Source organism: Lycium ferocissimum, chromosome 3, assembly GCF_029784015.1.
Source record: "Lycium ferocissimum isolate CSIRO_LF1 chromosome 3, AGI_CSIRO_Lferr_CH_V1, whole genome shotgun sequence".
Lineage (NCBI taxonomy): Eukaryota > Viridiplantae > Streptophyta > Magnoliopsida > Solanales > Solanaceae > Lycium > Lycium ferocissimum.
Window position 1 is genome coordinate 4437954 of NC_081344.1, and position 17316 is coordinate 4455269.

The 17316-nt window shown below is 32.8% G+C and overlaps 1 protein-coding gene across 1 annotated transcript; it reads right to left on the minus strand.

Annotated features, from left to right (window-relative positions):
• Positions 1-1106: 1106 nt before the first annotated feature.
• On the minus strand, positions 1107-5264 carry LOC132049366 (probable arabinosyltransferase ARAD1). Its single transcript, XM_059440127.1, has 2 exons — positions 3664-5264; positions 1107-1840 (listed from the first exon to the last, which is right to left on the minus strand). The coding sequence occupies exons 1-2, from the start codon at positions 4540-4542 to the stop codon at positions 1289-1291; spliced, it is 1431 nt and encodes a 476-aa protein (XP_059296110.1). The 5' UTR covers positions 4543-5264; the 3' UTR covers positions 1107-1288.
• Positions 5265-17316: the final 12052 nt, after the last annotated feature.

Genomic DNA, 17316 nt, shown 5'->3' on the forward strand with positions numbered 1-17316 from the left:
AAACTTTTAAGTTACTTAAATTCTACTTCTTTCAATTGTTAAACAAACTTTTTTCTTAAAATTCTAATCCCAGTCGAGTCCAATTTGCTTCGCAAAATAGTCAATGCACAATCATTTCTACAGTCTTGATTCTTTTACAAAACAGTAAATGCCACTATTGCGTATCTAAAGTTAATAAATTCATAGAAAATCGAAGGAATTTTAAATAAAAAAATTAAAGGTGAAAGTCATTTATGAGACTCAAATCTCAATGTTCTTGGAAATGGTTTTTGCATTGGATCGGGTGAATGATCAATGCCAAGCCTAGATCTCTTACATAGGGCCTTGATTATTTATGTCGCTATAATTGTTACTTACTAAAGAAAAGAAAACATAAAATTCTTGAATAACTAAATTTAGAGCATCTTAATAAGGAAAGCTTACTTAATTAGAATTTCATTTTAGAAATAATACCTTAGTACTATCTTCAAAGTGGTCCGATCGCGAAATAAACAAGGTCAATCTGATCCCGTTTAAAAACATTGGCTATGCACCCAAGATGTGCAATGTTGTATCCCATCCAGCAAAGGCTAATTCAAGATTTCAAGGTTTTAACTTGACGAATTCGAACTTTAAGATTCTTAAAAATAAACTTATTGTACTGTTAAAATCATGAGTTCAAAACTAATTAGTATTTGACCATATGAAACGTCTATATTTGTTTCGACGTTTAATGTTCAGAAGGCTAATGATAATAGTATAAAGTAGACTGCTATGTTTAGAAGGCTGATGATAATAGTAGAAAGTAGACTACTTTTTATCGATTGCTAATCTCTAATAGTAGAAAGTAGACTACTTTTTATCGATTGTTAATCTACCACAACCCTCCTTTATCTAGACGTAGTTTTAGCTATGTGAATAGCTACATAATATGAAAGGCAATCAGTTAAACACCCTCCGTCGAGAATTTATGGGTGTGTATATAGACAATTATACCAAGTGTATAATAAGTCAAAAATTACTTATATATATATATATATATATATATATATATATATATATATATATATATATATATATATATATATTGCAAAGTTCATATAGATGAAGTTAAGCAGAACAAAATAAATGAATGAACAAATTGCTCAATGATCTCTTAACTGATTCAACAAGCAGAGACTTAAAAATTACAAATTTCTTTTTCTATGTTTCTATAAACTATTGTTTGCAACCATTGGTTATGTTCCAAAACTATGTAAGAATTCTGCTGTTGACAAAATATTCAAAATCCTACTGAATGTTCAGTTGCTTACAAAATATTCTTTGGCAAGGGAAATGACTTCATCCCTCCCTTCGAAACAGGGGTTCGAGAATATCTCGAATATTTATGCATCTTCAAATTGATAACTGGAACTTTACGAGCGATAGTTTGCCAGATCATTTGAACAGCATCGTTGTCCTTGGAAGGATACCGATACTCAAACATATTTTCAATCTCTTTTAACCTTGCCCACATTCTAGTCCACTCTTCTTGCGTGATGCTCCTGATGAAGTTTATAAGGAAATTTTCTTTGAGAGCATCTGATGTACGGACGAATATGCTGAACTCTGAATAGTCGAGAACATCTTCATAAGGAAGCTCGATTTCATCACTAATGATGACCGGTACGCAGTGACTTGCAATAGCATCAAAGAGACGGTTCGATGAGGGAGTGTCACCCGCGATGTTGAGACAGAATTTGGATGAGTGCATACCCTCTGTTGCTTGTTTTACTCCACCTTTTAAAATACTCCCAAAGGAGAAGTGAACATCTTTCTCATCTTTCAGCATATAGAATAACTCTTGTCGAATAGACCCGCCCTGAGGACAAAAAGCACGTAAGATTTAGAAACGGGAGAACGATGAAATAAAAGAACTGGAAACGGGAAAAGAAAAGAGTTACTCCTTCCGTCTCAATTTACATGACATTATTTCCATTGTAGTAAGACCCAAAAAGAATGATACCTCAGTAGCAATTTAACTATAAAATACCCATTTTACCCTTATGAGGTGATTTATGGCCACACAAATATCAATGACTTGTTTTGGAACACAAGTTTCAAAAGTCTTCCTTTTCTTTTTTTTTTTAAAACTTCGTGCCCGATCAAACACCATCACATAAATTGGGACGGAGGGAGTACAAAATGGGTAAAACTTTGACAAATCTTGCTTAAGTTCAATATTCAAGTTCCTTTCACAAGGAATATGGGGATTTAGGTACTCATTGAGGATCTCACATACTATGTATCACAAGTTTACTTGAGAGGTATGTCTTGTAGATCCTTGTATAAATAGTAAAAGAAAATCGGGTAACGTTCTACTAATCTAATCCAGATTCTTGAACTTGCAACATGAAGATATCAAACTAACTAGATTCACAATGTTCAATCCATGAGTGCAGATTGACGCTTAGCACAGAAAAAACATGCCAAAAGATACAATATAGCTTTGTTAAAATAATTTACATTTACAACATGTCACACCAACTCACCGTAAGTTAGAGAGGGTTTGCAAAGGACATCTGTCCCAGTCAGGAGTGGAAAATTCATTGACCACATTGACCAAGTTTCCCTCTCCTTTAATTAGAGTATCACAACCAAAGCAAAGGGAGGAAAAGGCAATAAGGAAAGACTGATTCCCTCGCTTTCGAGAACTAAGATTCAAAGCTTATTCTAATCTGCCTAATAATTCCACTAAATTTGTTTTGTTATAGCTACAATGTAATAGTATGCTATTTCACTAATCAACAACATGGACATGGACTCTTTTTGTAAGCCTAACAGTTAACACAGTGCTCTGAACAAATGAAGTGCCTGATCTTTAGAAATGCACGAACTAAAAGCATCTTTGCAAGCAAGGCACATTTACAAAACCTAAACACAATGTAATACCTGATTGTATTTTATAAACCATATATATCTTGTACCTCCTATAAAGCTTTTGCGGGTTAGAAATGCTGAGTCCCAATTTGATTCTTCAAATTCTCACCTGAAAACTCTGTGCTGCTCATACTGTCACTGTGACATATCGCCTTGTTCTATTCCTAAAGTACAACCCAATTTTACCCATTCCATCACAAGTTATCTTGCATCACACCATCATTAGCACCCAACTCCAACCCAGGGCCCTTCTCATTCTATATTGATCCAACTCCTCCCTCCCCCTCGAAATAAATACTCCCTCTATTTCAATTTGTTTGTCCTACTTTCTTTTTTAGTATGTCTCAAAAAGAACGACTCTTTCCTGATTTGACAACTCTTTAATTTCAACTCCCACATGGAATGTTTAAGAACACAAGATTAAAGGACATTTTGGTACTTTATACGTATCTTCAGTTTAAGACCACAAGATTCAAAGGTCTTCTTTACTTTCTTAAACTTCGTGCATAGTCAAACTAAAACAAACAAATTAAAACTGAGGGAGCACACAACATATAGCAGATGAAATTACTAGAGTATTAACAGCTATTCCTACAGTTTCTATAAGCAAATGACATTGTGCACTAACAACATAAACATATTATCTGAAATTCAGAAATGCATCTCAAGTAATTTTGTTTCTTTTGCTGTACTACCTTACTATGACCATTTAAATCAGAGAGAAATAGTTACTAATAGAAGACCAAATGAACAGAAGTAACTTACATCTTTTCTGTATATAGCTCCCTGGAAGTAGAGCAAAATTGGCCGACTATAAAAATCAGAAGTATCATTGTCATAGTTCCTGATTACATGCTTGTAAGGTGCAATCACATCTTTTTCAACATTAGCTACTGTCGGAGGATACCTTCCAAAATCCGAAAGTATAAATATCGCAGGCCACAGTTTCATTCTTGCATCCAAAAGACTATTTGGATGGTGCGCGATAATTATATGGTCTTTTCCCCCTGATCTTTTCCATTCCTCTTGCGCTGTCAAAAAGGCAACCAATTTTTCCTGTAACAAGACGTTCGTGCTTTTCTTCTGATTTGGCTTAAGCTTTGAAAACCGGTTATAGCAAACCGATGAAAAGAAAGGAACGAATATAACATCAGCTTCACTTGAATTATGTACTCTTATAGCACTTCGACCATTCGAATCATCAGCAAATTCAGACAACAAAAGATCCAATGTCAACCAATACTCTATACTATGTTGCAAGTTTAGTCCTCCAGGATAATGAGGAACCATTTTTCTTATATCGGGCCAAACACTCTTTCCCTCAGCTTTCCATCCCAATAGTTCAAAATGAAATTGTGGGGGCAAGTCATACATAAAAACTTTGAGGACTTTTTTACTAGAACTACACTTAAACAAATTGTATTTTTTCAATGTTGGACTACTGGATTGTGAATAACCTTCATCAGATAAAGCAAGAATCTTGGACTTAGGTAATATATTGAGGTAAAGAAAGTTACGCCGACCAGTTGAACGCAATACAAATAACAAAGATAACATGAACAAGATTGAAGTAATTGAAAACATACTAAATAAGGATTTTCGACCGAAAAATCCCCTAACAGAATGTACATTTCTCTCTGCCATTTCAATTCTCTAAATCAGTAACAAGTAGAAACTAATATGTGCTATAAGCTACCATTTTTTTGCTCCAAAACTTAGGATTTATCAAAGAAGATGCAAAGCAATCACCTACCATCAAAATGGTGGAGATTTTTTATTTTTTTGTGGTTGCAAAATTAGATCATAAAACAGATCACATTATATAGCCAAGAACCATATAATCATTTCATTCTAAACAAAACTACACAAAACTCCCAACATTACCTCACACCAAAAATCATATCTTTATCATCCTAAGCATTTATCACACTATGAAACAAAAATAATTCAAGAAAATGATAGAATTGAAGACCCTTTTGTTAAAAATGAACAGGGTTGTTAAAAAAACAAGAAATGGATTTTTATGATACCAACAAGAAAATTTGTCTATGGAGCTTGAAAAAAAACCAAGAAATCACAACCCCAGATCAAGAAATTGAAAACCCATATCAGAATAACATTAATTTGACACCTTAAATATAGAAAAAATATGAAAATGAAAAAAAAAAAGGTCAAAAACAAGAAAGAAAAGTGGTTAAAATGGAAGAATAAGACAAAATGGAGGATAGAGTAGTTACACCAAATACAAAAAGGGTTACTTCATATGAACAAATTTCAATATATTTTGTTAAAAAAAAATGTATATAAAAAAACAAAAAGATACTGTGCAAGCAGCGAAGAAATAGCTAAATGTGGAATCTCTAAAGAAGCGGGCTAATCAGTCTTTTGCTGACAACTATTTCCTCTTTTATATTTGAAAATAGTTTCAACTTAAGTTCAACAGACATGCCTTATGAGTTTGTACTATGTGGTTTAGTATTTGTACTATCTGCTTTAGGTATTTTATATCTCAAGAGTCACATTTATTAATGTTTAATGGTGGATGTAAGAGTGTATTAATTAATTTAAGCGGTTAATAAGGTTAAGGTTGATGTAAGGCTCATGTAGCAGATCTCAAAAGCTGGATCTGGTTAACCTAAAGTTAAGAGTGGTTAATTTTATATCCACAAACTAAATCAGGACTTCATAAATGAATCTTTATTTTAAAACAAAAACTTATCATATATGTCAGATACGTAATAAACTTTAGGCCAAAGTCATAGATAGACCTTCCAACTTGTCCATATTTTTCACTTGGACCCCTCAACCGAGCCGTGTACCGTATGAACCCTTCAAGACCGCCTTTTCGTGCTACTTTGACCGTCGGTCCAATTTGGTCATTTAAAGAATTATGCGTGTTGGCACGCGCCGCCTACGTGTATAAGCCTCCCAATTAAATGTTGCCATGTCAATTACAATGTCACACGCGCACGGCCAACCCACTTAAAACCCATTGAACCCGTTAATATACCCAACCATATCGGTACCGATCATTTTCCCTCCGTCAAAGTCCATTTCTCTTCCTAATATTTTTCAGTCCTCGAAATTCATGCTAATTCAAACCCCAAATTCATTTATTTCGACCGTAGAATTCGACACGTTGTTTAAACTTCCGCCCAATTCTAGCGCATACGTTATTCGTTACCCCAAAATAAACCTAAGTTCATCGTTTTCGAAATTTGGTTGATTTTGTGTGTTGGTGTCATAGTTTTTCTGCGGGTTTTGAAGGTTTTGCTGTGCATTATGTTCATTCCATTTCTTTAAGAAGGTAACTTTTGCTTTAGCCTTTTATTATTGTCAAAATATTTAGTGGATGGTATTGTTGTTATTCCGTGCAAAATTAGGGTTTTTTAAAACGATTGACAATATTAAATAGTAGATATGTCGATATTTCGAGGTCCATTTTCACCATGGTGGTAACTTTACAATGGGCCCGAACCCCATATATGTTGATGAGAAGGATGTTGTAATTGCTGATATTGATAAAGACCATTTCTCTTTATTCGAGCTACTGTTTTATACCAAAAAATTTGGATATAATTTAGTGGGTGGTTTCTTTTACTTTGACTTGATAAGTAAAACTTTCGTCCAAGTGATGACTGATGGAGAATTGTTAAATATTGCGAGTGGTTTGAAAGTTGGTGATGTGTTACATTTTTATATTTCACATGTGTGTGAAAACCCTGAGGTGGTGAAAGATGTGGGCCCTACGGACTTATTTGTGGGTTAGAGGTAAATGATGCATCTAGGCAATAAATGTGGCTTTTGACAATGATATAAAATCAATGTGGAGAAAATATAGAAAACCCTAAAGAAGAGAAGAAGTCAGAATGCTCACTAGTGTTGAAGAGGTTGAAAGAGAGGGTCCGTAAATGTTCCTAATGTCAAGAGAGAGAGGTCAATCGTGAAGTTGAAAGGGAAGTGAATGATGAACAAACCGATGATGGAGACTCATTTTTGGCTAGTAGTGAGTCGATCCGGATAAAATACGATGATGAAGATGATAAAAGTCGATGAAGAGTTAATTTTTTCGAGGAATGAAAGGAGAAGTAAACTAAAGAAGCAAATACCAAGGAGAAAGAAACCTGCTATCACTGCTGAGGTACCCCTAGGTGAGGGAAAAATAGATAGAGGTTTTGAAGATATTGGAAAGAACAAGGCCTTCAAATACAATGGATGCTTAGCAAGGGGATGAGCAAGATATTGATAGTTCTCCCCACAAGAGTATAGTGAAGATTCGATGATGATTTGGATGTGGATCTCGAACCCGGTGTCGACTTGCCAACTAAGGAAGAGCAACAAATTAAGGTATGATCCGGATTGTGTGGTTAGTATTTTTGAGCTAGGCATGGTATTTGAGAATGCTAAGGTATTTAGAAAGGCGTAGCTAATTATCTTTCGTTGAATACCATGTTCAAGTTGAAACTTAAACCAAATGAGCAGAAGAAGGTGGGGTGTAGGTGTAAGCCCAAGATTTGTAATTGGAGGTTGTATGCTAGTCTTGATAAAAAAATTGAGGGATTTTATGGTGAAAACTTACCATCCAATTCACAAGTGCACTCCACTTAACAAGAATAAGATGTGTAATGCTAAGTTCATATCCAATGCATTTAGGGATAGGATCACTTCTCAACCTACTATTAGAATTTGGGAAATTCGTGACTTGGTTAGAGACCAGTTAGGGTTGTATGTTGGTAGAACTATATGTCATAGGGCAAAACAAATAGTGCTTAATAAGTTTATGGGGGATTGGAAGGAGGAGTTTGCAAGAATTTGTGATTATGCAGAACAAATCATTTTGAGTAATCTTGGTAACACTTGCTTAGTGAAAACAGACAGGGAAAGTCAGCCTGGAGTGAATTTGTTTAAGTATTTTTATGTTTGTTTTGATGCAATGAAAAGGGTCAAGTCGAGGGTGCAAAGAAAATTATTGGGTTTGATGGTTGCTTCTAAAAGGTGCATGTAAGGGTGAACTGTGGTGTTGAAAAATGGAATCAGCAGATGTTTCCCATTGTTGGCCGCTCATTGACAATGAGTCAAAAGAGTCATGGACATGGTTTATTGAGTAACTTAATCAATGATTTGGGGGTGGAATTCGAGATGGAATTACAATTATTAATGTCGATATGCAAAAGGTAATTTTACTAACTTTTTTTGCATTGTTAACCTTGTTTTTTTGCATATATACTAAGCGTACTTGTTGTGTTGTATCGTAGGGATTGTCGAGCACACTTTTAAATCTTTTACCAAATGATGAGCATAGGAAATGTGCTAGACACATACGGGCTAATTGCGTAAAGATTGGAAAGGTGAAGAAAGAAGAAAACAATTTCGAGGGTCTCTAAAGCATCATTTGAGGTAAAGTCGAAGAAGAACTTACAAAATTAGATAAACTTGGAAAAGACATCCGTGAAGATTTATTGCAATTTAACAAAGAAACCGGGTGTAGAGCCTATTTTAGGGAACACTCTAACCGTGATGTAGTTGAAAACAATATATGTGAGACCTTTAATTCCTGGATATTAGCAGCTAGGCATAAGTCTATCATTACCATGCTAGAAAAGATTAGGCATAAAGTAATGACTAGGCATGTTGAAATGAGAAGATTTGCTGAGACATGGATTACTGATATTTCACCTATGGCAAGGGTGATGTTGGAAGAAAACAAGAAGTTGTCTAACAAATGTGAAGTGTTGTGGAATGGGCTAGAAGGGTTTGAGATCAGGGAATATGAATATAGGTTCATCGTACACTTGCGGAACAAAACATGCACTTCGTAGTCGTGAAGCTAAGAGAATCCCCCGCCAACACGCAATATGTGCATTCTACCATCTAGTGGATGAACCATATAATCATGTGGAACATTGGTATAGAAAGGAGACATTTATGAAGGCATATTCATACTTTCTTGACCCACCGCCCAACAGACAGAAGACGTGGCCCAAGACTAATAACATGAAGATTGAACCTCAAAGACCAAAAGTAATGCCTGCAGATCAAAGAAAAAAAGAAGAAAGGATAAAGATGAACCAAGAAAGAAGTATGGCAACCGTCATTCAAGAAAGTGCGTGCAGATGACATGTTCAACATGTCACCAACTAGGCCATAACAAAAAGTCTTGTCCAAGAATAAAGGTATGCGTTTGTTTGTTGATTTATTTTAGTTTTTATACCTTATTATCGAGAACCGCTTCCTAACATTTAATTTTACTTCTAGGGTGGGAGTGGTAGAGGAAAGTGGTCAATCAAGCTCTACACAAAAAATGCCTAGAGTGAAGTGGTGAATCAAGCTCGTGTAAAAAGCCTATAGGAAGCGGTGAATTAGTCAGTGAAAAGGGTATAAGTGGTCAATCAAGTTCGCACGTAAAAGGCCTAAAAATGCAGCCTTGGATGCTACATAAACCCAACAACCGGAAGAACCATCATTAATGTAAGGATTCAATGTTTACAATCTAGCATTTACCACTTTGTTACGTTAATCTAATTTATTTTTGTGTCAATCAGTACCGGTAGTTCAGCGAGAGAGTCGCGATAATGGGACTATGAGGGACACCAAGGCAGTCAACATTGATCTTGGATTTAAACCTCCGGTCCGAAGTTCAAAGGTAAAAAGTGCCACACAACCACTGACGCCACAACAGCTAGCCTAGAAACGGAGAAATATAACCACCAACAAGCCTTCTACCCAACCGTATAAGTGAAGAAGCCAATTTGGCAATTTTACCCCGAATGTATTATTGAAACAATTTGCGCTTTAGCCAAGTATTTTTATGTGTTTTATGTCCTTTGCATGAAATTGTTATTTTGCATGTAACTGTTATTTTGATGGCTAGCCGATTTTGATTAGTAACAATTTGACAGTTGTAACCAAGTATTTCTATTAAATGTTACTATTTTTTTGATTAGTTAAATGGTAGTTGGATGGGGGTTGAATGAATTAATTGAATGGTTGAATGAAGAGTAATTGAATGGTTGAATGAATTAGTTGGAGTAATTGAATGGTTGAATGGTTGAATGAAGAGTTATTGAATAGTTGAATTTATTTAGGTGAGTTGAATGAGGGCCTTGAATGAATTAAATATAGTGGTTGGTTGGTTGTATTAACCCTATATAAATTACCTCCATAGTCTTCCATTTTACTATCCAACAAGCTCACAAACGAATTCACTCAAACAAAATGCCACCTATCCAACATTACACTATTGCTTGGTTTGAGAAAACATTGACCAAATCCTATATACAAAACGATGATTTCGTAAGTCCTTATTTTTTAGTTTTTGTTTACCATTGTTTTGTTATTGCTTTTAATACTACTTGTTTGGTAGATTCTTCCAACTATGGATGTTCTTCCACAAGTTGACAAAGAAGCCGTTGTTTTATACGACAAAGGCGCTTTCAAAATGAAATACAAGATCGGTCGAAAGGCGCGCCTCAACAATGGATGGAAAGAGTTTGTTGATGCAAAAGGCCCAAGTGGAAGGGATGAGTTGCGTTTTCAAGTTTGTGATCTAGAGGATCGCCTACTTCATTGTTACTAAAGTGGAGGAGCCGGAGATCATAGATGTTGATTAGGTCGTCTCTTTCTTTTTATGAAAAATCAAGTTTGATTTGGTTTGGTTTGTTTTGTTTTGATTTGTTTTGTTTTCGTTTACTTAATGATGTATGGTTTTGATTTATGTTAGTATCCAAATATATATTCATTCGATTCATAAAATTGTGGCCATATACAATTACACAAAATCACAAAATTTGGCCAACTTTGTGAGACTAACCTATATCATAATATACTCCCTAAAAACTAAAAGCCTAAAACAAATTCAAAATGAAATTCTTTCCATCCATAAAACTGTCCCTAATACATCAAAATGCAGTGCAATTTAACCTACTATAATTACTACTAAACTTCATCGACTACAATTCCAAAACTGGAACCAAATTGCAAACAACAACACTACACCAAACACCAATTTCTTCCTAGTTCGTCTTGCACGAGCCTTTTCTTCCTCAAAAGCTTTAACCCTCTTCAACAACCCATAAATGACTTTATTTGCTTGCTCGGGATGTCTTGGTTCGTACCAATTGAAGTAATTACATCCACCTCTAGCCTTCAAAGAATAAAAAGAAAAAGCTTTTTGAATCAATTACGAGGAAGAATTAAGTAGTGAAATAACCCATAACAAGTATACGATTACCTCATCAATTGGGCACGAAAAAAATCTCCTTCCGGGATTATTTGGACTCCATAAAATTTTCAATTCGCAAATACGCCCACATCGGCAAAACTCGATTCTTGAAGTGTTAGCCATTGTTGAAGCAAAGAGTAAAAGCAAACAAGAGAGATAGATTAGAAAAAATTAATGACACAGCAATTAATTTGACTGAAAATTAAAAAAATTTGGAGCAGCAATGGTGTTGTATTATTTAGGGTTTAATATTATGAATTGGGGAAGAAGAGGATATATTTAAAAGTGGGTGGGGACAAATATAACCGTTGCTGGGTCCAAATGGCCGTTACTTTTTGTCCAGCTCGGCGTGTTTTAAGAGCTTCACGCGTGAAAAATTCGTCAATCGCACCGCCGTGTACCGGACCGACGGGTCAAAGTGGCACAAGAAAGGTTGTCTTGAAGGGTTCATACGGTACACGGCTCATTGGGGTCCGAAAAAAAGTGAAAAAATATGATGTTTTGGAGGGTCTATCTATGACTTTGGCCTAAACTTTACTATCTCGTCCTTTTTATATGTCACTTTAGCCAACTGCACTTGAGAATATCCGGCTGATTTAAGCCAATGTCTCGAAGAGGTCATCATTTAAATATGGTTATTATTTAATTTAAACTATATAGAAGCATGCTTCGTCGTCCGTCCATCATTAAAAAAAAAAAGTGTGGGCCTCAAACTAAATACAAACCAATATTTAAAATTAAAAAAAAAAAAAAAAAGTGTGGGCCCTATGTTAAACACCAACCAATATTTAAAAAAAAAAAAAGTGGAATCCACCATCTCCAAAGTCACGGAAAATAAAAGCATGGGTTTGCACCCATGCTTCGTCGTCCGTCCATCATTAAAAAAAAAAAGTGTGGGCCCCATACTAAACACCAACCAATATTTAAAAAAAAAAAAAAAGTTTGGGCCCCATACTAAACACTAACCAATATTTTTTTTTAAAAAAAAAAAGGTGGAACCCACCATCTCCAAAGTCACGGAAAAAAAAAGTAGACCCCATATTAACAAAATCATGCAATATCAAAAAAAAAAAAAAAAGTGAATCTCGTATTAAAAAGACAAATAATGTCAAAAAAAAAGTGCATCCCATATTAAAAAATCAAACAATATTCATGTAATTTCCAAAGTATCTCATTAAATCAATAATGATGGATTCATTGCCACATGTGTATCAACCCATTGGTGGGAGCAAATGAAATTATTGTACAGTAAAAAACATGGACCTCATATTATTGGTTTTCTTCAAAAGGTTAAGTAGCCAAACCATACAATTTTCTTTCTTTTTTTATATTAGCCTGAGATGTAATCTAGATATTGAACTGTTATATTTGCTATTCCACCATGTTATTTATTTGTTATGTTTACTGAAATAAATATACTTAAAATACTCAAATTTTAAAATTAGATAGAATTTAATTACTTTTTTATTTTTTTCCTTACTCTAATAAATGTGAAAAGAGATTAATATCATAAAAGGAAAAATAATATTAAATGGAGATCAAATAATTAATAAGGTAAATTAGTAAAATTATAATTCTAATTGACGTTTCCTTAAAAAACCGTGCAAAAAATAACATGATAAGTAAAATGAGCTAAACCAAAAATATTTACCAAAAATTAAAAAATAGTAGTTCTTTTTTTAAAATAGAAAGTCAAATTTCTACTTTGTTTCATTTTAAACATGTAAAATTAATATAATAATTTGAATTAAAATTATCCAAATCAAAATTTGATAAAAAATAATAGGTATTGTTTAGGCCCAATCTACATACATTAACAATAGAATATTTTACACCTTTAAATTAATCGAATTAAAATTCAAAGTATCAACTGATGCTTAAATATTACTATTATTTTATCTCAAAAAGAGGAAAATAGTTTCCTTTTAAACAAGTCTTCTCTTTTAAAAAGTATTAATAAATTTTTGCCGACTTTGTATTCATAGCAAACACGAATATAATAAAGTTTTAGATATGGAGCACAAACTACAATGTTATATTAATCGTGTTTTGAACATAGTATATATATATATATATATATATATATATATATATATATATATATATATATATATATATATATATATATATATACTATCCATACACATGTATGTTTACATACAATATATATATATATATATATATATATATATATATATTACACTATCCATACATAATACAAAGTATTAATCCAAAGGGTCGCGTAAGAGAAAGACGGCATAAACCGTCTAGTAATTCGACATAAAACCGTAAAAGTGGCTCTGTCTTTTATTTTTTTTTTTTTTTTTTATCCTCTTATATGCTCTCTTTGTCCCAAAAAGATTGTCCTCTTTTTTTTTTTTTAGTCTGTCCCAAAAGATTGTTCCCTTTCTATATTTGGTAACAATTTAACTTTATGAGATGATTTACAGCCACATAAATATCTAAGGCTTGTTTTGGATCACACATTTTAAAAATTTTCTTTTATTTCTTAAATTTAATGTCAAGTCAAAAGAGGATAATCTTTTTGAAATGGAGGGAGTAATTGTTTCTTTCTAGACAACCTCATCAAAATCTCAATCATGACACATGCCACCTAAATGACACTTACTTAATGTAAATCCATTTACATGTCGATACTGACACGGCTAGAATTGTAACCAAACTTTTTACTCTATTACTCCCTCCCTTTTTATTTACGAATACGTCTTAATTTGACTGGACACGAAATTTAAAAACACAAAAAGTATTTTTAATCTTGTAATTTTAAATTAAAAGTGTGTGTAATATAAAATAACTTTTTGAATTTTATGATTTTAAGCATTCTATGTCATTCCTATAAGAGAGTGTCAAATGAGAATGTTAGAATTAAAACTTTACCGAATATATAAACGTAACATTTTTTAATTTTTTTTTTTTAAAAAATAAGACATAAAAATTAAAACACAGGGAAAGATGTTATGCAACATATGAAAAGCATTTTAAAAGCTAACGTTTGATGTCAAAGAGTCTCACTCAGTCACGTAAATTGGAATTAATATGGATCGAACTTATAAACTTTTATAACCACAAAAGGTATTAAATTCAACAATAGTGTTGTTTTCAGTTTTTTTTTTTTTTTCTTTTGGTGGTTCACCTAGAAAATACACTACACAGATATTCAAAGGAAAATATTCACAAGAAGAACACAAGAAGTCAAGGAGAGAGGGAACGTCAATTTCCAATTTTCCACTGTGGCGTATTATTTGATTTAGATTTTTTTCCCTAACCAATGTTTGAAAAATGACCTGTTAACAAACAACTAATGCACCATATCAAGGAAACTAATTATAACTCTCGGTAAAGAAAGGAAACTGATTAATTATCTAATAGTCTCTTAACTAAGTAATTGGAAATAGAATATGAACCCAAACCACACTCCACAACCTTTTAACATTTTTTTTGTGGAAATAGAATCTGAACCCAAATCACACTCCGCAGCCTTGTGGAAATAGAATCTGAACCCAAACCACACTCCACAACCTTTTAACATTTTTTTTGTGGAAATAGAATCTGAACCCAAATCACACTCCGCAGCCTTGTGGAAATAGAATCTGAACCCAAACCACACTCCGTAGCCTTTTAACATTTTTTTGTGGAAATAGAATCTGAACCCAAATCACACTCCGCAGCCTTTTAACATTTTTTTGTGGAAATAGAATCTGAACCCAAATCACACTCCACAGCCTTTTAACATTTTTTTGTGCGGAGTATCCTTCAAATGCACTGGTCTTTAATTTTTGTCCCTCAAATTGTTGGTCTTTAATTTTTGCCCTTCGCCTAAAACTCTTAGGTTCTGGGTTCGAATCCGCACTCAGTCAAAAATTTTAAAAAAAAATCGTCAGGTAGAACTTGGATTCGCAAGGCAGAGTTTTGCAGTTAAGGTAAAATTCTGCATTAAGGCAGAGTTTCGCCCATGACATTACCTTAAGGTAGAGTTTGAAACTCTGCCTGAAGTAGGCAAAATTCTATCTGCAACCCTAACTTTGGCCAGAATAGGCCTAAGTTTGCTATAAAACTCTGCCTTGTCAATTTTTTTTTTTTTTGACTGAGCCGGGGTTCGAACCCCAAACCTCATGATATTAGGCGAGGGCAAAAACTAAAGACCACCAATTTGAGGGGCAAAAATTAAAGACCACCCCAAAATAAGGATTCCTGCGAATTGCCCAGCCTTTAATAAGTCAATCTAGTCCAGTCACAAAGCAAAAAAACTAAAAAAAGGCGTTACTCTAAGGCCATCTCCAACCTTGCACCATTTTTTGCGCCAAATGCTATTTTGGTGCAAAAAATGGTGTTTTGGAGCTCCAACCTTGCACTATTTTTTGCACCATTTTGGTGCATGAATAGTGGTGCAACACTATTCATTGCACATTTACTATTCATTAATAATTTATCAACAACAACAACATACCCAGCGAAATCCCACAATGTTGGGTCTGGGGAGGGTAAAATGTACGCAGACCTTACCTCCATCTCAGAAGATAGAGAGGCTGTTTCCGGAAGACCCTCGGCTCAAGAGTTATCATTAATAATTTATCATTTTTTTTTAATTATATAACACTTTTAATTTAACATATTATAAATTTTAATTTTTACATTTAGATTCCTAATATACCTATTCATCTACACCATTACTATTCATTAATATTTTTTTTTTATTATATAACACTTTTAATTTAACATATTATAAATTTCAATTTATAATTTTAGATTCCTAATATACCTAATTATTTTTTATGTAATATCTTATAATATTAATTTTACATCTTAATTTTGGAGTGTAAGTTTTATAAATTAATTTTCGTATATATTATTTTATATAAAATTGTAAGTTAATTTTATTATAAGTTATAATTGTATTAAAAAATATAACCATCACAAAAATGAAAAGTGAAAATATAAAATTTAATATGTTGTTAATAAATAACACAATGTTCAATAACATAATAATTTCGAATATATAACACAATTATAACACAATGTTCAATAACAACACAATGATCAATAACATAACAATGTTCAATACATTAAAATTGAAAATACATTAAACAACATAATAATTTAGAAAATTATAACAATAATTTAGTACTCTGGTAGGTCGTTTCCATCCACCAATATCATTAAAATATTAGTGTATAAGGCGTAGGATTGTTGTGGTTGTGGTACATTGAAATTGTTGACTTCTTTTATCCATTATTCGTTTTTGTTCTTGTCGAATAAATTCACGAATATTTGGATGCTTGGGAAGGTCCAACTCCAACAGTAGAAATGGTAGTAGATGAAAATTATCGATTTGAACAATTTTTAGCTCGACACAAAAAAATTAAGAACAAAGATGCTCATTTTGCACTTCGTAATGCATTAGTAGAGCATTTATGGGAGCAACGTACTAATCATATTCGTTTTTGTTCTTGTCGAATAAATTCACGAATATTTGGATGCTTGGGAAGGTCCAACTCCAACAGTAGAAATGGTAGTAGATGAAAATTATCGATTTGAACAATTTTTAGCTCGACACAAAAAAATTAAGAACAAAGATGCTCATTTTGCACTTCGTAATGCATTAGTAGAGCATTTATGGGAGCAACGTACTAATCATGGAAGTTGAATATTTATGTAGAAATTAAAATAAATTCTACCTTAATATAATAGTATTTATTTAATTATATTTTATCAATGATTTCACTTTTATTTGAATTATCCATTAATATGTATAACGTATAATATTTGCTTACAATTTATATTATTTAAAATTTTATGGTATAAAATAATTTTATATTAAATGATTATATAACAAAGGATTATGAATTACATGGGATGGATATGTAAAAAAAAAAAGGATTTTTTTTATGAAATTAAAACTAAAATTTAAGTAAAAGAAAATAATATAATATAAAAGAGAGAGAAGAATATAAAAGGAATATTCTTTTTTGGTGCAAAAAATGATGTAATGGGTTGGAGTTAATTTGCACCATTTTGGTGCAAAAAATAATGCAATGGGTTGGAGATGCCCTAAATAATAGAAAACCAAAAAAATAAAGAAGAAGAAAATGCAAGTTAAATACTAACTTATTTAGGTATCTACTTTATTGTCTGTTACTATTACTAGGTCTTCAGAAAAATTGAAAATCCACTAGCTA